Below are 27,471 nucleotides of genomic sequence, written 5' to 3'. Positions count from 1 at the left end.
GGTGACATTAGATTATGCCCTTTGGAAGATAAATGAACTGTAAATAAATGTAGAAGAGTGACACCAAGGTTAACATTGAAAACGTACCATTCGAAAGTATCATACTTTTATCAAAATTCAGACCTTTGAGGATTTGCAGGGTGGTTTAGGAGATGAGGAGGCCATTGTGTTGAGTGTCGGTGTTTCTGAATCAAAAATAAGTTTCATAACTAGGCTACATATTAGCCTCATAGAAATACACAATGCTGCCTGGAAAAGATTGGTAGGTGTGTTTTTGTGCGATGGTTGAAATTATGCCACACAGGTACACCACTGCTCTACCCCTGTGAGCTTTTGTATTGACATTTTAGGAAAAACAAATGCCGATACCGTCCGTGCTTCGAAACTATACCGTGATAAACATTTTAGGCCGTACTGCTCACCCCTAGCTGCTCTTACATCTGAGATTCAAGGCCTGGCTGCTGAACAGAAGAAATTAAAAAATACAAAACAAAAACAATATTTGCTTACTGTTTTATCTTTTGGAGTAAATGTTCAGACTTCGTAATTAGTCGTAGCTGTTTTTTTCAGCAGAGTGTGTACAACACGTAGAGATTTATTGAATAGAAGTAATTATTTATTTCTAATTACTGAAAAAATAAGTGCACAAACAGCCTCTGGTTTATCAGACTCCATTATGAAATTGTTATATTCAGCCATTATGAAATTGAAGAAGTCAGACAGTGGTCATGTTGTAGATCTGAAATGTTAGTTTCGTAACACAGAGATGTCTTGAGAAGTAACATCTTCAGCTGAAGAACTGAACAGATGTGTCATGGGGGAGATTACTGAGGAGCTCATTGGACTACACACCTGGAGTTTATTCTGCAGCTGGCAGTGACGAACATCGGAGGTGGAGACGGCAAATGCTTGAAGAGAGCAGAACTTTATTACATCCTCACAGCTTGAAAGAAAATTAATTAACGAAGGTCACGGTGAGATAAGACTGGTTGAAGTAAACAACCGGAACATGTAAAGTCAGCTGATTGAGTCAAATACTTACAATATGAGGAGAGAGAGCATGAAAAGTAGTTTTTCTGAATCACTGTCACTGTCATTTTTGAATGTAAGAGCATCCTTGAATGCACCACTGAGGGGAGTTTCTTTTCACTTCACAATGAACATAACTCAAAAAAGTCACTGTCAAAAAGTTAAAGGCAGCCTATTGCTCATTGTGATGGATTACACTGTCGAGCCAGTTTCACGTCTCCACAAGTGGATTTTCATATTGTTCTTAAGATTAATGAAAACCAAGGGCTGCCTGGAAGGTAGAAAATCAATCTAGAAACTTGTGATTCAGAAAGAGGTCAACGATAAAGTGCAAGCATTTTGTGATTAACAGACAAAAACTTGCAAAATCACTAATATTCAAAGTTGAAGTAAAGCTTCTGCTTTCTGTCTCTCCCCAGGATCACATCCCAGTCCCGTACCAACCAGACTCCAGCAGTAATCCCTCCTCCACCACCTCCTCCACCCCGTCCTCCCCGGCTCCTCCTCTGCCCAGCAGCGCCACGCCCCCCTCGCCCCTCCATCCCTCCCCGCAGTCGGCGCGGCAACAGAAACAGTTCAACTTGACAGGTATCAGAATGGGTACCTGTGGGTTCTCACGGAGGAAGTAATTCATCCTCAACCCTTCACTTACACTTCACAAAGATAGCAACATATCCAACGCCCACCTTTGGAAATTTCAAAAAAATAAAAAAAAAATAATAAAAAGAAAAACAGACACTCTTTGTACCGTAAGATTTTACCTCCTTATGGTTACGTTTGGAGGTTTTCTTCAGTATCAAAGGTAGCCCACTGATAGATTTTCTGTTGCCCGGTTGTAGCACAAACATGGATTATTTATAACTAATTATATATTATTAGTTTATTTTGACTGTAATCACCTGTATTGTCTACTACGCTAATTGATCTTTCCGAGGAGCCCAACACAACAATACAATGCTGCACTTGCATGGGGGCATGCCCACCTACTTCCTGTTGTGACTCTACGAAAAGCCAACAAATAGAGGGAAAGAAAAGAGAGTGGAAAAGCCAAGAGTTTGAATGGTTAATCAACATAAATTCACACTTGAGAAATACCTTTTTGTGAACTTTAAATGAGTTAAAAAAACAAAAACGTGCACCAAAATCAGTACAGTAACTAATTTGAGGATAGATACTGAGCGTACGATTGTCCTCAGAACGCGACTTCGGATCAAACTCCAGCTCTCCTTTTTGTTTCTCTCCTCCAGCCTCCAGTTATTTCAAATACAAACAGCAGTTCATCTTCCCTGGTAAGTACTTTATAATTGATCATTACCACTACCCATAATGCATTACAACCAGCCCAAGAAAAGTGTGGAGGAGAAGGGCTCTTTTGATGTTGTTGATGATTGCCACCTCCTCACCTTGGCCTGCTTTAAGACTGTCGGCCCTCCACCCACTCGCTGCTTGTCTCATTTGGGCCTCCTAATGATTTGTCAATGCCCTGACTCTTTGCTTTTGCCCACACTGGTACCACACGGTCTTTGCTCATTTGGCAGGTTTTTAAGGCCGAGACAACCCAGAGTGGTGCGAGGACAAGAATGAGGTGTAATTGACATCTGGGGAGACGGGTTTTTGTGCATGAATATACAATGCACAGCAGTACCCGGCTTCTGATCATTGCAGGCACACATACTGTTGTCTGTTTTACCAGCTGAATGACATCAGCTCCCTCCATGAGCTGCCCAGCAACATGGTCAAACACTGCCACTTACCGTTAGTCTCATCAATCTAAAACCGTTTTGCTGTAAGAGGAGCCAATGTCATCTTCACGTCATTAATTTACTGTAAATGCTGGCTCTTGTCTGGAAAATAAAAAATAAAAACACATTTACATAAGCCTCTCGTGGGCAATTACAGTATGTTTTAAAATGTATTCATTCATGGTCTTTACATATGTGCTCATTTTAGAGATGTCACAAGTGGCTTGAGCGTATCCCAGCGTACATTTCTGGTAGAAAGTAGGAACACCATGCGCTGGAATCACAGTCGAACCGACTGGCACAGATTCCCACCGTTGTCCAATTTAGAGCCTCCAATCCTCCTGGCTTGCTGGTCTTTGGAGTAAATCCATGCAAACATTTGTGGAGGCACCACACAGAAAACAGAACCACGTCCTTCTCGCTGTGGGGCGACGGTGCCAGCTACTAATGCACCGTGACACAAAGGGGATTTTTTTTTTTTTTTTTGTGTCTTCCACTCAGTGTCACAAATTGTCAGTGTGCCAACACAGGCGACAAGCGTGGCAACGAATCCTCTGATGTCTTTCAGAGGTAGATACCAAACAACAGCTAACCTCCCTCATCTTACGTTGAACAGGAGTGCTTCCAAAACATAGCAATGAGCATTCAGCAGCTTTCTGTTTTTTTTTTTCAATGACATGACATGCAGTTAATGCTGTGCATCCTTCAAAATGAATTAAAAGGCACGTTCTGTGATGGCGCAGCAAAGTTATATTCCTTGCTGTGTATCAACACGTCTCTCGATACCACCATTCCACTGTGTGGGCGTTTTCTACATTGATTGATATTTCCATACAAATTATGTCAAGAAATACACTTAATATGGATAGGAGATTGTGAGGTGTTCCCAGTGCAGGTAACATTTTCCATACTGTGTTACAACAACAAGCATAGAAAACACATTAAACACATGCTGGGTTTAGTATTTAAAAACATCTTACAGTTTAGTAATGAATAACATTTAACGCACATTATATTATGATATGGTCAATTTGATTTAAGTGTTGCATTTCCAACACACTCTCTACTGACTAATGTTTGATAATGAAATACTTTCCTTTGCTGCTGTCAAGCCAGCAAAATAAGAGAAGGTGTTGCTGATTTGATCATGCCAACAAATACTTATCAACGAATGTGTTAAAGTGATTGTTCAAAAAGAAAAGTGTAAAGAAAAAATAAATTCTGCGAGTGAAATACATTCTGTGCAAAAGTTTGAGATGTATCCACTTCTAGCCCCTTGATGCACAACTATAAATCCAGTTCAAGACGGAGATACATTTCTTCTTCCTCTGGCCGAAATCATCTACTTCCTGTCTAAAACATGGAAAATCAATACTAACAATCTTAGAAATGATTTGCTATTGAATGCAACTTTGTTTTCCACTTGTGGGTTTGATGTTTTGTGACTCTAACATCCCCAGATGTTGCTCCAGAGGCTCCTCCAAGCCGAGCACCGCAGGTCATCCTGCACCCTGTCCTGTCTGAACCAGGGTGAGTCGATTCTATTACAGAAGTAATTCAATTAAACCATACGTCTCCCTTCAAAGACATTAAGAAGGTACTTCTGATCATCATCAGGCCCTCTCAGTTATCGTCCTCTCATCTGCTTGCTGTCTCATGTCCTCTCTCTTCTCCTTCTCTCTGTGGCCGCTGGTCAGAGGCCAAGTCAAACTTATTGGAGCGCAGATATTTGGGCGACAATTTCAATGCGAGAGCCGACATGACGAATACTCAGAGACTAATGTTAGCATGGCCTTCAGTTCACGCTACACTTGGGATGCCAACTGGATTTTCACTTGCTCTTTGAGGAAGCCAGTGGTCACGGGAAAACAACCGGAAGAGGAGGAGGAGTGACGAGATGCCTTTCGACCCAAATGTTAATTAGATCAGGATCTCAATCTATCAAAAGAAACCGGTCAAGATAACCTCCATCTATAGGCAGATGGTCAATTCTGATGAAATATGGACCATACTCGTGGATTTCTATTGATTAATCAATAACAAACATTGCTATTAATTGTATTTTGTAAATATCAACATGGTCTTGAAAAGGTCCTAGACAGAGGACAGCTGATGGTTTGAGTTTTTTAATTATGGGAAAGGGCATGAGTCTGTTCTGGTTAGTGATGTATTTGGATTTTTTTTTTAATTTATGCATTTGACATCTTCATGACACATTCCCGAAGAAACTGCCAGCTTTGACATAAAGAATCAAAACATCTGGAAAAAATGGGAACCAGAGGAAAATAGAGGACACTAAATAATGTGATGCATACATCACAGTGGGCTCCGTTTGTGTTTGAATAAACAGGAAGTGTTTTATGTCGAGAGCAACATGCATGAACAAGATCATGACATTTTACATGTTTATAACACAATTCAACCATAAATATTAACATAAACCATAAATATGACTCGATTCACCCACATCACCCACATTGAAACTGAAATATGACTTACTTATGGAAGAAACGATACTTGCTTGGTATGTATTGGTGCATCTGCTTGTGCAGAGCCCCTCTGTTGTGGAACCAGAGGCGTTCAAGGTCCAGGAAGAAAGTTAGGGCACTTTTGCTTTCAGTTGACCTAAACCTACGGTTCACCGAATGGGCACTAAATGAATTACTACAAATATTTAACTTCACTTAATCAAAGTCAAACTTTGCAGAGAGACTGTTAAGACATAGTGCGATGATGTGCAAAATTAAAAAGAGAAAATGCATTCTGGAAGTTTTTTTTCTTTTTCTTTCCTGTGTTCTATCATCAACCAATAAACCAGTAACACATAGACTGCCATATGAACCTGTTTTCTGTATATTATACCTTTTGAAATTATTCAAATAGCCCGTGTGGTTGAGGAGATATTCTGTATTTAGTATGGGTATGCAAGCCGTTCAGAATTTCTGAGAAAAATGGCTGGGGCTTAACCTTTGGAGTGAGGGAAAAAATGAATAAATTAAATAGATACATCAAAATGACTTGGTCTTTGGGGTGGGGTGATACCTTTTCAATCCTTATGCATCTCCAAGAGGACAACAAATTGCGCTGCTACAGGATTATTCATGTTTATACATCTAATAGTACGTCTATGTTCTGCAATACAAGTTTTCCATCTTTCAATCAATGACTTCCCACAAGGCTAAGGGATGAGATAAATAACCGACTTCATGTGACAAACACTATACATTTCTATTCCAAAGAGATCTCTTTACCAACTTTTACATTTCTAAGTATATCTACACTGACAGGAGCAACCACAGTGGCCCTCAGGAATAGGTGCTGAAGGAGCTTGAGCTGGTTCTGATTGAGGATACCTCACATATGAGAGTACCAGGAGATTTCTCAGGTTGTTACCTCTTTTAGAGACCATGAGGGTTTTTACTTTTGAAGACACCGTTATATCAGGCGGCAACCTCAGTGCAGAAGTTGCATTCTTTCTAATGGGCTGCAGGTTGCAACTCTGGTTGCAAAAAGTTTGATTGTATAGACGTCTATGATAAAATGACCCTACTTCTTACTTGATTTAAGACCTCAACAAGAAAAACAAGAGTAAATTTACATTGTAAATGATGGTCCCATTTAGAATAAAACAGATGATTAAGCAGGTTTTACTTTAGGGCTTGGCTACCTTGGGGACAGGTCCACCAACCTGGTTGTCCTCTTACAACTTTAACCCTTTCACAGTGTGTTCTCAGTTCATGAAAGTTAATTGTAACTTGTTTGGACGGTTAAAAGTGTCTTGTGCAGCGTTCGGTTGTACTTCGCTCCACCCTCTCATGTCACTTCTGGTTGCAAAAAGCCAATGACGGCAACGGCAGAAATGCCGAACTTGAGTCTTCCACAAACCAGTGGTCATGTCATGGTGACTACGTTCACTTTTTATATTCAGGCAATGCATGTAGTTGACTACCAGATTAAAGTATGCCAATATTTTCTTACTATTCTCTCTATTCTGCACCCTTTCATTACTCATTTGATTTGACTGTAGGTTTTATTTTTAAGAGATCAAACCTAGATCTTGTATTAAGTGGCAGCATCATAATGGACAGCTTTCTTATATTTTCTTTTTTTGAAAATTGTTTTTAATTTCCTTTATGTTGTTGTCAAACTAATTTTGAGTCGAAAAGGGGACTTATTTTTAACAGTCAGGGATCTATTAGAAATCTAGATATTTGTGTATCTTTAAATGTTCACATATATAAAACCACACAAATAGATTTTTTTAAACATAGGAGCCATAGCAGCCATAGGAGCCATAGTAGACATCTTGTCATTTTGTTTTAAGTAGTTTGATTGAAATACATGGTTTGGCTGTAGCTCACTGAAGGCCTCTTGATTGGGGGAGTTTTTCCTGATCCGATGTGAGGTCCCGGGACAGGGATGTTATGTGTACAGATTGTAAAGCCCTCCGAGGCAAACTTGTATTTGTGATGTTGGGCTATATAAAATAAACTGAATTGAATTGATTCATGTTTCTCACCGCTTATGGTGGACCATGATTGTCTATTCATCCTCAGACGTGTGAATGGAGTGTGGTCTAACAAACCAATGCCTGAATGTCACCACTGAAAAGAAATGGAGCTTGAATATGTGACAATTTCAGTGACCAGCACCTAATCACAACTTTTGGTGTGCGTTACTTTTATTTGCAACAAGTGCATGTAGGAATTCAGCTTTTTTAAATAGATGATGAAGGCCTCAACAGGCAGCCGGCAGTTAATCTCCAGGGAAGACAATAAGGTAAATTTGATTGGGATATAATCAAGAGCTATACGAGTAATTTATAAAGTTAGATAGAACACGTTTTCTATTTCATTGGGTGGACAAAAAAAATGGTCAAGGGCCACAGGATATTATTTGCCAAACCCTCCAAGCCAGATTGGTATACAGGCAAGTTGACACTGTGTCGCTCATCATGAAGCAATTATTTGTTTCAAGCCTTCAACAATTACAACTCCCATGTGGCTTTAACAGCTAAAACCTTGGATGTAATTTAGTTGTTTGCTAACATAATCATGGTTCAACCTTTATCAGAATGATTCAATCATTTTTTACAGTCAGTTCAGCAGTAGACTAAATACCCGTTAAAGGGGACATTGTGGGACATTCTCATTTTCAGCTTCATACGTGTGTTTTGGGTTTCTACTAGAAAAGGTTTACATGCTTAAATGTAAAAAAAAAAAGTATATATATATATATATATATATTTGTATCATACTGTCTGTCTAAATATTTCTGTATTGCTCTGTTTTTAGCACCTGTCTTTTTAAGCCCCCCTCCCAAAAATGCCCCAATCTGCTCTGAAAAAATATGGTGCACCTTTGCGAAGTTATAGTTCTCAAGTCGTGCGTGGAGATGAACAGATGGTAGTTTTACAGTTGGTTGGTATGTATGTCAGAATGTGTGTGCACAAACACTGACAACGGTAGTTTTTCATAACGTGTCAAATAGCAATGCTGTGTTTCTCTATTTGTTTAGCGCTGCGTCAGAAAGGTAAAGAGCGAGGGAATGAAAATGGCGTTGGCTGGAAAGAGACTGGATCTGGTTCACTTATTGCAAAACAGCATTTGCCTTTCTGGTCATTGATTTTCTGGGGAACACAGATTTTGTTTGCAGATGTATGCCAGGCTGAAATCTACTTAAAGTCCCTGGTGGATAATGTTTTTTAGTGGACAAATATTCACTTGTCAGGGATGAACTGGGATAGCTTGTTTTTTTTCCTCTAACATTTTTGTTTGAGATGGTGGTTGTAAGAGCAAAAATAGTTCCAGAAATATATCTTCATCCTATAAAACATATATATTTTAGCGCTTTCTTGCAGTTTATTATGACAAGTCATATGAAAGAGGACCTTTTCATACCAGTAAATAAGGAGATGTTTTGTAGCAAGATATTTAAAAGCGTCTGGTTCAAGAACTGCGGTCCTTTCCAGTAGCTCATTCTGAAAGCTAACCTTGCACGGAGGTGAATGAAACATAAATGTCCCCACTAGGATCAGACAATAAAATAGTCCCAGTATTTACCTTGGCTTCACAAGAAACATGCCCAGTGTAATCTACATGAAGATAGTCACATTTAGAAGAAGACATTTTCAATCATGAAGAAATGAAAATTATGTATAAACAGACATCTTGAACCCTCGTGTCTTTCAGTTTCTGCTCATTACTATAACTCTAGATGGACATTTTCACCATTTCTCACTCTCACAGTCTCTCGTATTCTAGCTGCCTTTTGGCGAATGTGAATACATTAGCCCGGTTATAAAACTCATATTTCTCTGATTTAATTAAAGCTATTGTCCCTCCTTTCCCACATCTTTGTATGCTCTCACAGTGGAAGCTGGCATGTTTCTGAGGCCTTAATGGCCTCATCCCAGGGTTAATGAGGGCCGGTCTCAGACCGCAAAACCTGGCGGGTACCCCTCATTAGAGCAGAGATCGAACCGCTGGTAATGGCCCTTGGCGCCACAGGAATCACATTATTTTATACGCTGCCTCACCTGTAGTCTTGGCAAACTGTTAATATACCAGAGAAAGGTTGTGAGAGGTTACACACTGATGTTACAACGGCAGTTATGTGGCCAGAGGAGAAGGAGGGTAAAGTGGGTTAATTTGTGTCGTGTCCTTGGCACCCATGGTGTTGGCGGCCGTGTACACGCCGGGGTCAGAAATTAATAGGGGCTAAGGGCGCAAATGCACTTGAAAGTTTGTAATTAAGAATTAGGGTCAGAAAATACAGTCAGTAATAAGGAGTGCCCCTTCTTCACTTTTTATTCATATATCTGTCAAAGTGAGTGTTTTTTTTGCCACCTCTGGACCAGATGATCCACAGAATAAAAGCCTGCGATTCAGTAACTATTACCAGTTCAATCTGGATATAAAGATATTGAGTTTTTTTTTTTTTTTTAGGAACAAAACACACAGCCGTGTTTGGAATGATTTTTGGAATATAACCAATCTAAGTGTAAAAACAGTTTGCTTATCGCAGTGGAAATGGCTCATCTGATAGTCAAGATAATAGCGTCAATAAAGAACCTTGCTGAGAACAAAGGGATTCTGCATTAGTATAATGTTTACAGATTCAGGGTTTCAGGTGTCTTACAGTTGCGCAATTCGTTAATATAGAAATAGAAGGTACTGCAACGTCACAGATGGTATTTACATACATTTACATTGGACTTATACTTAAATGCATGCTGTTAGACTTGATGAAATCCTTTTTAAATCTGCAATAACGCAACAACATGGTGTAACGTCATCCTAATATTGGTACATTGACAAGAAACCAGAAACAGCTAGTCCAATCCAGTGATGCTCCATGAAGGTGCATAATGTAGACTTGATTCACCGGATTGCACATATCAAGCTCTATTACCAATTACATCAGAATATATACACAATTCATCCAAAAGTGTGACAATATTTACAAGATGCAGTGAAGTCATTGAGCACGAGAATGCTGAAAAAAATGAAGTTGCTATTAAGAATTAAGAGCGTGTACCTAAACTCGGCTCAAAATGGAGGAAGGCTGAGCTGCAGCTAGCAGCTAACGGCGCTAACAATACAAACGACGAAAACATTGCGGACAGAGTTAACAGTGTTTACCAGCGGTAACTGCTGTATGAATGGAAGGGGAACTCTTGATTTTACTCACCAAAGTCTGTTCATATGTCTCTTGAGAATACTGCTGCACATGTAACAATAACTGCCCAAAGTCTGACCTCTGTAGCCCACTCATCCTCTCCACTGGAGAGTAGTGGCTTGAGGCTAACTACTGCTCGCTGTACACACCTGAATCTCTGAGCCAAATGTAGGTGGTCGTGTTGCATTGTTTTTAATGTAGGTGGTTGGTTTTCACAAGCAAGACAAATGTGAGTAATACAAAAAAAATATGATATCTCTTGTTCAGCTACATGAATTTTTATTTGTCATTTCATTTTATTTTTTACTGTCTCTTGTGAATCCGACCCTGTTTCAGGAGTGCATTGCTATATCGTTGGATTATTCCATAGTATACCCTTTAAGGGTGGCAAACATGCCTACACAAATAAAATGTGTTATAATCACGACACCACTATTCAGCTATATAGTTAGACAGTTATGTTCAGGAATTGAACAATAATAAAATACACAATATAACCATCACAAAATGAATAAAGATAGTTACACTAAAGAAGCAATATTTATACATTACAATACACATAGGCTCTAAATGCTCTTTAAACTTTAGTGAGTCCATGCAGGGGGTGACATGAGTGTTATGTCATGTTTTATATCCAGTTCATCTCCCTTTCCTCTTAGCATATCTGCTCTAAGTGGAAGTAGCATGAATATTTAATGTCATAGGTATGCTAAATAAATATTTTGTTGTGGGCGTCAATCCAGACTGCAACATTGTCCAGATATCACTAGATATCAGATGTTTATCACCCATATTTTATAGGGGCATTAAAAAACTAAAAAACATTTATACACCTGATCAATGGAGCAAAATAATACGTAAAAATAACAACTGGTATCATTGAAAAGTGTCCTACTTTATTTACGTTGTTTCAACATCTGTTCTTCTTGCTTTTAGGATCGAGGGCAGCCCTTTACTTCAAATCGAAGTTGAGCCTACATCTGATGTGAGTCCTTCTTTTGATGACGTGTGACCCTTTGTGATGCTTTTGAATGTACATTTTTGTCATTACGTTGTTTTACCTCTTGAAATAGCGGTGTGAAATTACTTGAGAATTCAAAATGAAGACAAATGACATTCGTCGCCATCACTCGTCGCGCAGGGTTCTCTCGTTAACATAATTTGGCTCAGCTATCTGAGGAGCCTCCAGGTACGTTTTGTGTCAAAAGCAGCAAGAAGAAAAAGATGCAACTTGACGTCGTCGCTGTAACAATGATACATCTTGAGAAAATATGATGCAGATTGCCTTGAATAATATTCCAGCAGGCATTGTTGAATAGGTAATTTTCACTCCTGCAGTGCATTATATTTCAAATCAAATCAGAATAAATAAGTCAGTTTTTCCCCCTGGCTGTTTTCACATTTCGCAAATCTATTTTTTTATTTATTGGTAATGACCTAAACAGCCATCAGTATTTCAAAGGCACACAATTTGATAAACATAATTTTATATAGAGGCCACATAAAGGTATATGTAGAGTATGTTGTTATATATAAATGTCAGAGCCTATTTAGGATTTAAACAGCACTAAGTACAGAAATATACCTTGGAAAGAAAATGAAGGCATGTCTTTTCTATTGACTAAACCGCCATGTAATGTTAGGGTTAGAATTTAAATATAATTAATGAAGAATGTGGCAATGCACAAAAATAACACCTTAAGGCATTGCATCCAGCAGAGACACAACTATATATGTTTCTTTTCACTGAAACTCCTACTTACTTTGGGGGAGGTTTCAGCAGATTGTAGTCCTCCAGCTGCTGAATGATGATTGTCAGAATAAAAGCATTTGACATCTTGTGAGAATATTTTAACACCACCTCTTCGTGTTGGATAAGGGCATCTTAATCTCCATACTTTCAAATCTGCAAACCTGTGAAATGCAGGCCCACAGCTACCCTCAAACAGTTTCGATTTTGCATTTCCCAGAACGAGGAGGGCAACGACGAGGACTCCGGCGACGAGTTCGAGGAGATGAACCTGTCGCTCCTGTCGGCTCGAAACTTTCCCCGCAAGGTGAGCCAGACCAGCATCTTCCTGCAAGAGTGGGACATCCCGTTTGAGCAGCTGGAGATCGGGGAGATGATCGGCAAGGGGCGCTTTGGCAAAGTTTTCCACGGACGCTGGCACGGTGAGGTGGCCATCCGTTTGATCGACATCGAGCGCGACAACGAGGACCAGCTCAAGGCCTTCAAACGTGAGGTGATGGCCTACCGCAACACTCGCCACGAGAATGTGGTGCTGTTTATGGGGGCCTGCATGAGCCCACCACACCTGGCGATCATCACCAGGTAAGGATAAAGATGCGACAGGGAGATATGTCAAAAATATCTCATCAAAAACGAGTTTCAGACGGGATCACGACCCGCAATCTTATCCCGTTTGCAAGTTACTGAAGAGTACGACCCAACAAAATAGCCCTACAGGATAACAACAACAAAAAAGATATACATCAGTTACTTATTTTGAATACCACATTTTTTCTTTTGAATCCATTAGATCCACCACACAGCATGTGTTTAAAAATCAATTTAAAATCTGTTACTCCAGTTATTTCCTTTTTCCAAAGCAGTGGTGAAGAACCCCACGGGCTGAGTTTTCATTAAAACAAAAAGTATGACTGGTGTGGTAACTACATGCCAATTTAATCAGAGCCCACCAGGCTAAAACACGGAATCCGTCAACACACTAGCGTGTCGTTTCACTGCCGAGCCGGTTTGTAACCGGGTGCCGACAACTTTATCGCTGCCTCACCTGTCTCTCCTCTGCTCAGAGCTTTCAAACGACCGATGACAAACCGTTTATCTGGGGAAGGACCCCAGACGGTGGAAACGTCTGGGGTCCTTCGATCTATAATCCTCACTTGTTCCTGATTAAAGTAGAGATGGCAAGGTTAATGTGTTTGCAGAGATTTTTGCTCTGGAGTCATCAAACTGCAACTGATAGACTGTGCACTGTAGCACAATGCTAAAGATCTGTCAGTAAAGGCAGATTGCAGCGACGTTTTAATCGCTTACAATCTGATATCATTGTTGGGGTTGTCTTGTGCACTCTACAGGTGTTGTAATTAAAATGTTCTGTGTTGTCGTATTTCTTAGTTACAGGTCTAATGTCTCAGCTCCATTTGCAATGGTTTTTATTCTAAGCAACTCCATTTCCCTTGTTAATTGCACTGACAATGGTGTCCAGGAACAACACACTCAAAAAGATCTGGCACATTTTAGTATGCATACAGATCTTTTTGAGTATATACTATTCCACTTTTCAAGTATGAACAAATGACATACTCAAAGCCTACTTACATATGTATTATGGAATTAGGATGCAGTTTTAGTTTTATACATATATATTTTTAATATATATATAAAAAAAATTGTATACATTAGTATCATATTAATACAAGCAAATATAACCATACCAAGTACAATTATGAAAAGCATTTAGAGATTCAGTAAATTTATTGAATTTCAACACAAGCATATATGCATAATGCAGGAATATTGATAAATGTCTCCAGAGGAAAAACATTATGTGGAATCTGTCCAGCGAAATAGGCAAAAATACAGACAAGATTTATTGTAATATATGAATATTGTTTGAATAATTGGATTTTACATTACATTCATATACATATAAAAAGTGCGTACAAACAGAGCATGCCCCCAGTATTAAATACTGCAACCCGATAAAACAATTACCATATTTAAAACTATTAAAATTGGATACAGCTGAAGATAAAGCAATCTACAGCTCTATGATATGATATGCACATACATACGTGTGGAAAAAGCCCAACGCTGCAAATTTGTTTTGTGTGTTGTCAGCACCAAGAAGAAAAGTATCCATTCATCCAAATAATTGAAACGTATACAACATTTTTAATTAAGACTTTTACAATATAAACAATGAGAAAACATTTCCTCCTAGGTAGAGTTCATTTGTTCGTCACTGAAAGTTATCATTTCACCTCACAAATCTGTATTTTGCTTTGCATTCTGAGCTTCGGTCCTCGTCCCATGGGACTCATTTTAGATGGAGGCTGACAATGAAGCGTTCAGAGGTTGTGATTGGAACAGGCTGCTAGGACCACCCACACCGCCTGCTCCATTTGGCTCGACTACAGTGAATTCTCTCGCATTGACCAACTTTAATTATTTCACGGATTAGTGTTCACATTTTTTTTTTGCAGCAAGTGTTTTCTCATTTGTAACGAGAGAGACAGGGCTGTGTTTTTGCTAAGGAACATCACAAGGAAATCACTCTAGTTTAATTAATTAACTAATAATGTTCTAAAAGGAAATTGTTTGGATATTTTCCACTCTCACCCTGTCATCTACACAGGCTGTGAACAAAGAAGGATGTCTTATGGAGAAAAATAATTTACCCCTTTTGTTTCTTCTCTTTTCTGCTTTTTGTTCGACACAAAGAGTTTTTTCCTTCATTCTCTATAAAGAGAAGAAAGATAATTTCCATGCCGGACCCACAGTTTGTAAAAATGATTCAGGAAAAAAAGATTAACATGAAGAATTGTCTCCACCTCCATCACATTCACTTTGGTTGTACATATTTAAATAAGGAATTGACTGACTGATTGAGATGCGTGATTGCAGTTGATGACAGCTGAAATTGTCACGAGTGCAGGGGAGCTGACAGACGAGCTGGCCGCTTCTCAAACATCCTTACTGCTGATTGCACAAAATTATATCAAATGTCATTGCAGCAGGTGGCTTTGTTACCCACCAGTTCTCTGCTTCTCTTATTACACTATCTAACAAATGCTCATGCTCTTGTGTTTGGCTCTTATCACCCAAAGTGCAAAATGAATTGTGTAAAATTAAGTGTGCTTTATCGTTTTTTTGAGGAAGAGAGTTTTCAGGTTGCATTAGTAAAAAATATTCATATTGATTGTTTCATTTGTCACAACTGACTGTGGATCGATTTTGCCGGGTAAACAGGACACAGGGTCATCTGTGACGTTACTGCGGGGTTTTTATATATGAATATGGCATAAATACTCACATAGGGGAGCTTTCAGCGAGGTGGCCTCATTAGCTTCTCCTCAGCTAAGAACCATGAACCGCTGCCTCTTGAGTATTGCTCCTACGCATCCCCATTAGTCTTTGGTATGGCAGTAATTGTTGTCATAAGACTTAACGTGGAGATAAAGTGTCAACGGAAGTGACACTGACGGCGAAAGCAACATGTCTGTGCTGAAAAGAGCCGGAGGAGCGAGAGACGCCAAAAATGCAGCTGCTGTCAGGTCAACGTCGGGAATGAATATGCATGAACTGTTGTCTTGAGGTGCTTTGTTGGTGACCTGTGTGGCACAGTCGGGGTTGAGGGCTTCAGGTGTGACACATGGGGGATGGAGGAGGGGGGGGCGTGTGGCTGTAGAGCTGTCTATTAATACGCTGTTGTGATAGCATCCCTCCAGAAATATGACACCACCTCCGCGCATCGCCGTGTAACCGCCTCGCCCTGGCACCGAGTGGGGCCCACGTTTCAGTTCAGAAGGATGGCATTTCATCCACAAACAGGGTCTCAAGCTGCTGTCACTCAGTGGCACACACATGTGATATTCACTTACTTTTTTGGAACTGCCTCTTGCAATTTGCCTCTTGCTAAATAAGTCCACGGGCAAATAAATAAACATCTGGAAAAGTATGTAAAACTGTTTTTTTGTGGTAGTTCCTGTTACAGTGGGTGTCTCCTCTTATTTGGTTTAATATGTAAAAAAAAGTAGCATTACCATATGGTAATCAACTTTGAATAATGCATACAATAACAATGGGGCATTTTTTCCTTCCTTCTATTCTGTTGACAAACCTTTAATGCAGCATGAGCAAGATGTGTATAGCGCTTTCAACAACAAGGTGATTGAAGTGTTTCACATAAGAACTAAAACACTTCTAATTAGAATGAAAAAAGTGTCAAGAAATTAGATTAAAAAAAGATGCAATTTAATGAAAGAGAATAACACAGTAATCAAAATGAGTACGAACGAATAGTCCCTAATATAATATTTTAAAAGGCATTGGCAAACAGAAAAGAATGATCCAAGCCTAACTTAAGTGGGAGAAGGGTGCTCATGGTTTACTTTCCCATAACAGATGGTCAGATGTTATAAAACCGGGGCACTTTGATGAGAATATGAACACACAAATGTACCTTGATGTACCTGAATACGTTCTTTATTTATTCGAACAACACATCAAGAATGAATTGCAAAAGTTGGAACGTCATCACAGGGTCGACCGTCAATCTTTGTCCAATGTTTTAAAAGTGACATAAAATGCGTTTCAAAAGTGACTCTTTGTCCCCTCTCTCAGCTTGTGTAAAGGCAGGACTCTTTATTCGGTGGTGCGGGATGCCAAGGTTGTCCTGGATGTGAACAAGACTAGACAGATCGCACAAGAGATGGTCAAGGTAAAACAACCCGCCGCTGATTCCCCAGAACACTTCAGCAGTGCAACGTCATCTTACAGAAAAGTCACATCTCTCTTTCTTGTCCTCAGGGGATGGGCTACCTCCACGCTAAAGGGATTTTACACAAAGACATGAAGTCCAAGAACGTGTTTTATGACAATGGCAAAATCGTCATCACCGACTTTGGACTCTTCACCATATCTGGGGTCTTGCAGGCTGGCAGGTAATTATATTCTTTACACATCTGAGTTTGGAGCACTTCTTTCAACATGTGCCTTATAGGGAATTTTCCTTGGACAAGGATTTACATTATTATAACAGTATTGCCATACATGGTGCTGGGACACAACATTGAGTGGAAGTAGTCATATTTCAACAACAGTAAGCAATCCCTAAACCTTCAGTATTTTATGTAATAAAATGACACATGACATCCAACTCAACTCATCAAGTTCATCATTATGTATGAAATATTAAGTCTGAGCTTATAATTTATAGGGGTCTAAATCACACGTTTCAACAGGATGCCATTTTATATTGATTAAATATAATAATATTTTCTGATGTCACCAAGCTGACCATGATGCGTTTTTGATTTGATTCAATTCAGGGGCCTGCAATTCATAATGCAATCGATTGCATTTATATTATCTTAAAGATATAAATTGCACGTTTAGTTCATTTCTTAAAGATATAAAATATGTGTCGATATTTTCACTTGCATAGAAGATATTGGATCGTTTAATTGATATATGTAGACCCAGAATTGATATATTTGTTTGAGTTTGATTACCTTAAATAGTTTGTCCTCAGTCCATCTTTAAGAACGTCTCTTCTAACCGCTGAAGGACACGAACAATGTTAATGGGAGGTTTTCAGAGCAATAGAAAAAAGGAGTAGACAGGTCAAGTATGAGCAAAGATTCCACAGTGGTTTGATAAAGTTGACCGTACAGAAATGTCCAAGAAAGAAAATGGTGAATCACTTGTAACGATCAAATATTATGTCGCTAAATTAGTCTCAAAATGTTACAATACTTTTCATATTTACATTGATATGAAATTCGCTGAAGTTTTGCAATCAAAGAAAGTTATGCTATTAAATTATACCATGTTTGAAGTGAAGAAGAGACTGTGGCTGTGTGGGTAAAATGGTATGAGAGCTAAAATGATGCACAATTTCATGGCCTACTTTGATATTTGAATATGTGATATGTATTTTATGGCTTTATCAACCTATCCTACACAATATTTTCTAATCTGTACAGTCACTATATCGTTCTTTTGATTTAAAAGAGTAGTTCAACATAGTGAAGCACTTGTCCACAAAAGCATGTATATTTTTGCATAACAATTACCATAATTTGTGAATAAAAAAAACATACTTATTTATTTAGACAGGGACAGTGTGAAGCCTATTATCTGTGCCAGAGTAAGCTTGCAAATGTGCATCCCCAAGAGATAGGGCTCCCTTAAAAAAGAAAAGTATTTTTGAATGTTTCTATTTGTGTATGTATTAAACAACTGAGTTAGAGGATGTTAAACAAAGTGGAAATTAGAACAATATGCAAAGCTGAAAGTGCTCATGGTCTCTTTTGAGACAATAATTGAAAAGCTTCATCTTCCACTGATCTTGCAATGGCTACCTGTAATGGCAATGTACTGTAATGGAAATGTGGCAATGTAACATCTTTAAAGTGGTTTGGCAGCATGATACAGCGAATCAATAAAACCCTGACGAGTCTCCATCTCCACGTTATCTCGTTCTGCAGCCGGAGAGAAGACAAACTGAGGATCCCCAACGGCTGGCTGTGTCACCTGGCCCCAGAAATAATCCAGCATCTCTCTCCAGACACGGAGGAGGACAAGCTTCCCTTCTCCAAACAGTCAGATGTCTTTGCTTTTGGGTAGGTGTCATCTTTCCTGACTCTCTCCCGTTTGTTTGTCCAGACAGTGCCGGAGCCTGAAGTTGGACAATCCCTTCCCACTGTTGACAGAGATGGTTTTAAAACCCCAACTATATATGTGTGAATTCAATAAATTGTTTCTTACTTTTTCCAGAGCAGCGTCCTAAAACGCCACGTCACATGGTAAAGAGGCAACTCTCATTAACAGGCTTTCAGATCTCATTATAGATGCTCACTGCTTGCTGTACAAAAATGTAGATAATACGTCTAAATGACAATTTTGCTTCTGTTATTGTCAGACTTTAGGGATCCAACTTTTGACCATTTAATGAAAGAAGGATTTTAAATTTGAAAACTTAATTGCTTAAATGATATCTGATTTTGACAAAGACCCCACTTGGTTCCATATGTCCGATTGTGGGGAATATCCAATATTCTCAGTGACAGTGAGGACCCCTGACTTGGCACATATCCTTATCCTATATATGGACCTTTGGTAATGAGGGTGCAGTGGGAAGTCAAGGGTCCTCAAATTAGCATTGGCAAAACCGCAGTAAACCAGAGAAGCTGATTGGAGTAGGTACAGAGCACACTGATTCGTGATTGGTTCCACCATGTGGGTGCAAGAGAAGGTATGGAGGCTCAGTTGATCAAAAACCAAGAGAGACTTACCTTCTTGAATGTGAAACTGATGGCATAATTTCATAAATTGCAGGAAGAGGAAAAGAAAATGTGTGAATGTTGAGGAGTCAAGAGACGTCACCTAATTGATTACGCAGGAGGAGTGGATCAAAGAGTAGGAGAGGACGAATGGAGCTTTGCTAAAACTTCGTCTCACGGAAGCTTTTACATTTGGGATCCAAACATCTGGTGTGCGGTAGAGCGTTAGCCAGGTGAAAGCTGCACAGAAGGTGATGGGGTGTTATGTTTGGCAGGCAAAAGTACAGTTTTTTGTGACTTGAATAGAATAATTCAACCTTCAAACAGAGAATCTAAGGAGAAGAACAATGGCAAATTGCAAATGTAAACATGCATGTAAATATAACAAAAATAGAAAAAAAAATCTGTCGTGGCTGCAAAGAAAGACTCAAGGTTTTTACAGACTGCCGGAAGCTACATGTCCGAAAATGAAAAGGTGGCAGGGGGGAATGTTTTATAATTTTCTTTTTGATGTAGGAGGAGGTAGTCTACATTTTCTGGGTCAGGGGATATGGCCTTGATGATTCAACATCGTATCATCTTAGAGAAGCTCCCACCTTTACTTTATTCTATCACAGAAAGCAAAACTACAGACGCAATATGGTTTCCCTACTGGGGAAGGCGTGACACGCCCTTCTCTGCCTCTAATTGGCTTAACAAGTTAGCCAATCAGATGCAGAGTAGGCAGGGTCATGAGCCTTTGCCAAAAGAGGATTTGTTATTTGGCAAACAGGACGCACGGCCACCTTTCAATCTCACTGCTCATGCCTTGACTTAACCAGTCCGGCCAACTAAGGCAACGAGGACCAGCCAATCAGAGGCAGAGTAGGGTGGGCCATTCCTTCGCCATGGGAGGATTCGATATTCAGCAAACGGGACGCATCGTTTTGCCAAGTGTGATAAAGTTTGGGAAAGTGCTGATTCCACTTGTCTTGTGCACTCTGGCGCCTATGTGGATATTATAATTCCATTAACTGTTCACATTAATAGTGCATTTTTAGTTATTGAAGGCAAAAATTAATTGAACCAAAACAGTGTTTATTATTTTTGAGATATTATTGGTAGGGTGTCATGATTTTTTTCTTAGTCAAGAAAGAGTAGAGCCAAGAGAAAACATTAACGCAGGAGGTGAGCCCCGCTGTTTAGAAGTGAAAACTAATGATCAGTTAGTATAATTGTCTTACAGTCACTAAAGAGAGGGTAGTTAAATGCACTACTTCAATTTTACCAAATGATTGGAAACCGTGCATTTATTACATTTCAGCTAAACTCCTCAGTGACTCCATCTTGATTGGCTTTCAACAGCCGGACATCCTTTGCACCAGAACCAGAAGGTTCACTAATTAACATGATACATCGTGTTGGATTAACCTAATCTAGACTGTAAGTGTTAGAAAAAGACAAATTGCGGTTCATTGGGAGGTGGTGCTGGACTATTTCTTGTCCTCGAGCAGTAACTCCCTAAAGTCCTGTTGTCACCGTGCAGATTGCGCACACACATACACACACACATACACACATATACACACACACACACACACACACACACACACACACACATATATACACACACACACACACACACTTAAATTAGTGAGGTTCAGAAAAGCTCTAGGGCGTATAATGTTATATTTAGAAAAAGACATGATGGATGTTTCCCCTTCATTCCAGTCTTCACGCTAAGCTGCTGTGCTTTGGCTTCACAGTCAACATATATGAGAAAGTAAATATCAATCTTCTCATCAAACTCTCTGGGAGATGATTAAGTAATTTACTGTATTTTCCAAAATGTCAAACTATTCTTTTAATCCATAACACACAACCAGAGGGGGTATTGCAATGCATTGTTGGGCTGGCCACAACACAAACTCTGTGTATTGCATTTAGGCAGCTGTAGTATTCTTATTTTTTTGCAAAACCACCCAAAATGTAACAAGCCTTGAATCATTTTGACACCAATCATCTCACCAACTCATTTCGTTATTACGTGCACATTGCTTTTCGAGTGTTATACTAGTTTCCTCAACCAAAGTGTTGATTCAAAATCCCCACGGCTCCTGTTCTTCCTCGGCTGACATTACTGATACATGTGTGGGGGTGGATCCTGCTTTGTTGACTCCTAGCACAATTGCATTTTCAGATGGTCCCCCATATGGAGGTTCTGACGCGATATCATTCTAAAAAGTAGAAATAGTGCAGCGCTGGCCCACAATGTCCAGCTGCTCTGTTAGCTCTTGTGTTACCTAGAGGTGACCCCCATGACTATTTTACATATTCATCGACAAATAGACTTCACTTTCTCCCCCTACTCCTGGCAAAGAGCTATTTTTATACTACTCAAACTTGACGTGCAGGAGCAAAAGGAAAAAGCAGGGAGGGTGGTGTGTTAATTTTGCATGAGCAGTAATTAAAAGTGTGCTGTTTCTTTAACTTCTGGATTCAAACTCTTCTTCAAAACTTTAAGTTGACGACAAGATTCAGCCAAAAGATCCAAGTTTTCCCATGTACCACGATCCAGCGTATTCTACAGCTATACAGTGTAATGGTTTTTTGTTATTCGACTGAAACCTTGGTAGTGTTGTAGCACTGGGCGGGACATAAACCCTCAAAACGTGTGTTTTGAAGCTGCGGTGTCATTCTCTCGACCAGACAATCAAAAGCGCTGACGACCACTATACTCCTCTTTCCTCACAGCACCATCTGGTACGAGTTACACGCACGTGAGTGGCCTTACAAGAGTCAACCAGCAGAGGTAATCATATGGCAGATTGGCAGCGGGATGAAGCCCAACCTCTCCCAAACTGGCATGGGGAAGGAGATATCGGTAAGGGCCTTTTTTCTTGTTCCTTTGTCACAATTCATGAGTCACTCTTTTCTTCAAACTTGAGTGCATTGCTGCACAGTTTGTGTTTAAACTTTTATTGAAGCCTATACTAAAAATCCTAGGGATCGAAACTGATTCTATAACTGTTGATTATTACTTTGAAATGGATTTGCATGATTAAGTCAATAAGCAATCGGGTATTTGTAAGTGTTTTTAAGATGACACCCAGGAACCAAGAAAGTTTTAGAAGAATGCTCACTAGAACTGAAAAACTTACAAGGATGGTAAGCCACATTTTTAGCCCCTTATGGGGGAAGGAGTTCAAGTATCTCAGGGTCTTGTACACGAGTGAGGGTAAGATGGAGCGGGAGATCGACAGGTGGATCGGTGCTGAGCTGGAAGGCGAAGCTCCCAATTTACTGGCCGGTCTACGTTCCAACCCTCACCTATGGTCACGAACTCTGGGTCGTGACCGAAAGAACGAGGTCTCGGACGCAAGCGGCTGGGCTCAGCCTTAGAGATAGGGTAAGGAGCTCTGACATCAGGAGGGAGCTTAGAGTTGAGGCGATGCTCCTTCGCGTTGAAAGGAGTCAGCTGACGGCATCTAATCAGGATGCCTTGTGGGCACCTTTCCGCGCACGCCCAACTAGTAGGAGACCGCGGGGAAGACCCAGGACACACTGGAGGGATTACATCTCCCAACTGGCCCAGAATGAGTTAGAAAATGTTGCAGGGGAGGAGGAAGTCTGGGTCAGGCTGCTTGGCCTGCTGCCACCGCGACCCGACCACGGATGAGCGGAAGACAATGGATGGATAGATATAACAAAGCCAGACGTTTTGAACAAAGCTGTGCCGTTTATTAAATGGGGGTAGTAATTACAACATATATTTGTTCATTAATTGATTTTAGTTTATTAAAAACTGACATTAAATTGTGTGCTTACATTAACAAAGCGTTAGGTCAGAGTTGGTTCAAGCCAGGGGTTTGTCAGTCACTCCCCATTGAGGGAAATCGTGACAACTGCACCTGTCCCCCCGTGGGGGGGGGGGGGCGAGGGGGGGATTGGCCTTTCCTGTCTTTGCAACGGCAGTGCAATATGGTATCAGCCCTTGGTTGCCTTCACCTCGCTATACACATTCAGAAAACCAACATTAACCTGTCCCTTTCACCTCATGCAGTATCTTTGCGTGCACAACTTCACAGTTTAAGAAACTCTGTGTTAGAGTATATTTTGGCTAAGTAACTAAATGGACTCTTGTTTGCACATTTATTCTGTCAGTATTTACTCAAAAGTTAAAAGCCCCCTTTTCCCATGTATCCTTTCCAGGACATTCTGCTTCTGTGCTGGGCGTACAAGCAGGACGAGCGGCCCAGCTTCTCCAAGCTGGTCGATTTACTGGAAAAGTTGCCAAAACGGAATCGTCGCCTTTCCCACCCAGGGCACTTCTGGAAGTCAGCTGAGTATGTCAAATGAGTTAGGGACACAACAACAGAAAACAATCAACAACTTTAGAAAAATAAAAATAAACAGCCGCCATTACTCTACATAAATAACCCACCTCCTTAAAGAATGCACTGAATCCAAAAGCCAGCCCAGTGATGAAAACTGCCCGTGTTGTGTGTATCTTCATGGAATGTTGGCATGTATGTGTACAGACACGTTGACTGTCCAGCTTCTCATAGCAGTCGGGACTCATTTTCTTTGGTTTGATTTAAACCATACTGGATATTTTTCCTTTATCTCTTTTTTTGTCTTTTACTATTGACTCGATCCCTTCATAATATTTGATTTATTTCCTGGATGTATCCTGCTTGTAACTTTCGACTGATCACATCATTCTGGACTTTAAAAAAAACATATTTTCGAGAACAAGTGTCGATTTTTTTTTCTCCCTCATGTCTTATTCTTTTTTGTTTTGAATGAATGTTACTGTTGTACATCACGCATTGTATATTTTCATAGCATTGTCTTGCCATTCCTTATGTCTGTCAACTGTGTAGACCATTTTGTCAGTGTTACCTCATGGTCTCTCATGTGTGGATGTCTGTACAAAAGCTTTATTTACAATTTAAGAAAAATGTCCTCTTATTTACACGGTACCATTTGAATGTGAAGAAGCCAGCGTCCCTGTTTGTGTGGGGATGTGTTGGCACGGTTCTTTGATGGGAGAATGTTCTCTGATCAGCCTGTGCTTTGAATATTGCCTGTGAACATAAGCGAGACGTTTGAACAATAACCTTTGGTCGGGGGAAAAAAGCCACTGGTCAGACCAGGACTCCCTCACTTGATGCTGTTCTGTGAAATCGCTGACACTTGAAATGTATATCGCCAACTGTTGGAGAACTAATTACTCTTCAGAAATGCTGTCACTGAGCCCCCGTTTACCAGAAACAAATGTAGAATATTTTCTTTAAATAGCTAACAATAGATACAGAGTACAGTAGATACAGACACAAATCTAAAGCTTGCAACTGTATATTTCAGTAATTTCACTTATTTTCTTCAATCGATATATGAACTGACATGCACATTTATTTATTTTTAGACCTAAATCAATGAATGAATCAATGTCCTGTTGCTAATGGGCCTGGACCGAGGACAGGAGTGATTTGGATGCATATTGGAAAAGTATGTGACTGTTAGGCGCGTAAAGGGAAAGCAAACAATCTTTAAAGAGGCAACACAAAAACTCAGAGAAGTCAAAGTAAAGAGAGTTTAACTTGTTCAAATTTGTTTGGAGTTGCTTAAAAAAAAGCAGTGTTGTAGTCACTTGTCTCAACTTGAAATTGTATCCCAATTTTTTTTAAACTTTTTTTCCTTAGTATTCTCGGTATACTCAAACAACACAGTACTTGGACCTTTTTAAAAATACAGTACGCCATGAAGTAGAAATGTATAAACTCTTCCAAATCAATCTCTTCCAACCATTGATAAATTACTTCAATTGATCATTTCTATACATTTATTAGTTAATTAGTGAAATTACCAGGTGTACAAAGGTGTTGTCAGACTAAATGCAAAGTAAACGTTAGAGGCAGCTTGGCTACATTCAAAGACAATTAGAAGGAAGGACGGATTAGGATGCGAACAGATGCTGGATTTAATAAAACTATGTAACTAACAAGTGATAGTTATGAGACGATGCTAAAGAAAAAACTACTGAACTACCACTCTGTTTCATGCCACATGGGTTGTGAAACGCTGTAACTTAAATTGTATCATGAATTGCTGGGATTAACATTTTTTCGTATTATTTGAACAAAAATAGACTTTACCTCGTCTCTGCATTAAATAAGCCTTTTTATGTTGTTGTATTTTTGCCTTTATTTGACAGGAAAGTTTATAATAGTGGAAGAGATGGGTATTATGTGCTGTAACCATCTGCTACCAAGGCGCTCCATATAGGCTACTCTTGACTATAACACTGCTGAAAAACGTGACTGTGGAGGACACATTTATTTAAAAACGTTCCTTGTTGTTGTAACTTAAAAGTAACTTAAATCTGGCTGAACTTTCCCTTTAACATATCAGAAAAGACATATCAGGATGCTGAAGACCACCCCGGGCCATTTTTTCTACTTCATGCTGGATATCACAAAATATTTTAATCGTGTGTTTTAGAGATATAGAAAACCAGAGTCATATCATCGAGAATTGAAGCCGTGGCGTCACTCGAGCTGTATACTGCTTTTGATTCTCACTCTAGCCACGTGGAATAGATGGAGACAATCCAATCATGTTAAATAGACATTTTCCACCTCATTATATACACATCTGCCAGTATTGGAAAATGCATACAAACAATCTGCTGCTGTTTTTTGGTGTCTGTCTATTTTGGAATTGCTGGGATTCAAATATTGTAAGTGGATCATTTATATTTGTACTGTTTACAACTTTCAAGTGCATGAGATGGACTATCAAAGATTGATTCTTGTTATGAAAAAAAAATCCTTCTACACTACACACACACATACATATATTTAAATATATTATAGTTCTGTGAGCATTTTTCTGATGAACTGTTGTCTATTGAGCAGTTTGATCTCAATACCTAATGAAGTTTTACGTCAGGCTTTGCAGAACTTTTCAACAGCTTTGTTTGAGAGAATGATTGTTTCGGGATATTTATAGATCATATAAATGATTAAACTAGCATTTAAATAAAAAATAAATTAAAAAAAGAGGTGCGACCTGTGCACATGCTAGAGTTGACAACAACCTGACTGGACAACAATCAAAGATCTAACATTAGTGCCAAGTGTACATAACAGATTGTAGACTATGTTTTATCGTCACTTTCCATAATATCAATATTCCTTGTGAATTTTTTGACTTCTTTCTTTTGAATGTATAAATTGTGTTGTGTTTTTCTGTTGTTTCTGTTTTCTGTTCATTTGAATTTATTTTCCTCCATTTCCTTCTAATTGCATAAGCATTGATGCTGTGTTGTTTCTTTTCCTTGATTGCGTCCTTGTATTGTAGATGGTAGCTCCAACAAGCTTGTATTTAACGATGCCTTATGGTCCATGGCTTAGTGATGAGTAGATTTTGATCACAAGCTCTTTTATTTGCACTCATCCTTTACAAGTGTATAACAATAAAAAGATGTTTTCATTTTGGACGTTTTCTGTTTCTTTTATGTCATCTTTTATCTTAGTCAACCCTTATCCATATTTTACTTTGGTTGAATGTTTTTACTACACCTTTAAAGAGTAAATGTAGCGTTGAGTCGGTGCCTAAGTAATGAATTGCTCCAAGTATTATGTGATCTCTATTCCTATTTTATAAAATTCCAACTTTTTATTCTTGTAGTCAAGTCACTGCGCAAAGAACTCGCCGTAAAACCACAGTCTTTCACTTTTACACTTAGTTTTATGGGACGGATAAAAAGATATAATGTGTCTATCTTTTTAACTTCAGAAGTGCTGGAAGGCAGATTTTGTGGCCTTTGGACAGAGCCAGGAGAAGCTCCCTGTCTTTATGCTAAGCTAACCTAACTGGCTGGAGCCTCATAGTTCCCAGATATCAATGTTCTCACTCAACTATCAGAGAGAAAGCAAATAAGCACATTTCCCCAAAATGTTGAAGCATTCTTTTAAACTATTCTTGCAGCAGAATCCAC

The 27,471-nt window shown here is 39.3% G+C and overlaps 1 protein-coding gene across 2 annotated transcripts in view; it reads left to right on the top strand.

The window, feature by feature from the left end:
- ksr2 (kinase suppressor of ras 2) overlaps positions 1 to 23,822 on the top strand; it is a gene marked incomplete at both ends in the record, with an annotated part of 89,901 nt that extends 66,079 nt beyond the window's left edge. For both annotated transcript variants that reach the window (XM_079222467.1, XM_079222466.1), the window contains 10 exons: positions 1,449 to 1,617; positions 2,277 to 2,318; positions 4,232 to 4,301; positions 11,388 to 11,436; positions 12,422 to 12,783; positions 16,822 to 16,918; positions 17,008 to 17,141; positions 18,690 to 18,824; positions 22,218 to 22,347; positions 23,676 to 23,822. In XM_079222467.1, coding sequence (XP_079078593.1) covers positions 1,449 to 1,617; positions 2,277 to 2,318; positions 4,232 to 4,301; positions 11,388 to 11,436; positions 12,422 to 12,783; positions 16,822 to 16,918; positions 17,008 to 17,141; positions 18,690 to 18,824; positions 22,218 to 22,347; positions 23,676 to 23,822 — 1,335 coding nt within the window. The remainder of the gene's footprint in view (positions 1 to 1,448; positions 1,618 to 2,276; positions 2,319 to 4,231; positions 4,302 to 11,387; positions 11,437 to 12,421; positions 12,784 to 16,821; positions 16,919 to 17,007; positions 17,142 to 18,689; positions 18,825 to 22,217; positions 22,348 to 23,675) is intronic.
- Between the last annotated feature and the right edge of the window lie 3,649 nt (positions 23,823 to 27,471).

The sequence above is a fragment of the Taurulus bubalis genome (genome assembly GCF_910589615.1).
Source record: "Taurulus bubalis genome assembly, chromosome: 8".
In the NCBI taxonomy this organism is placed as follows: Eukaryota; Metazoa; Chordata; class Actinopteri; order Perciformes; family Cottidae; genus Taurulus; species Taurulus bubalis.
This window is presented reverse-complemented; position numbering and strand designations above follow the sequence as displayed.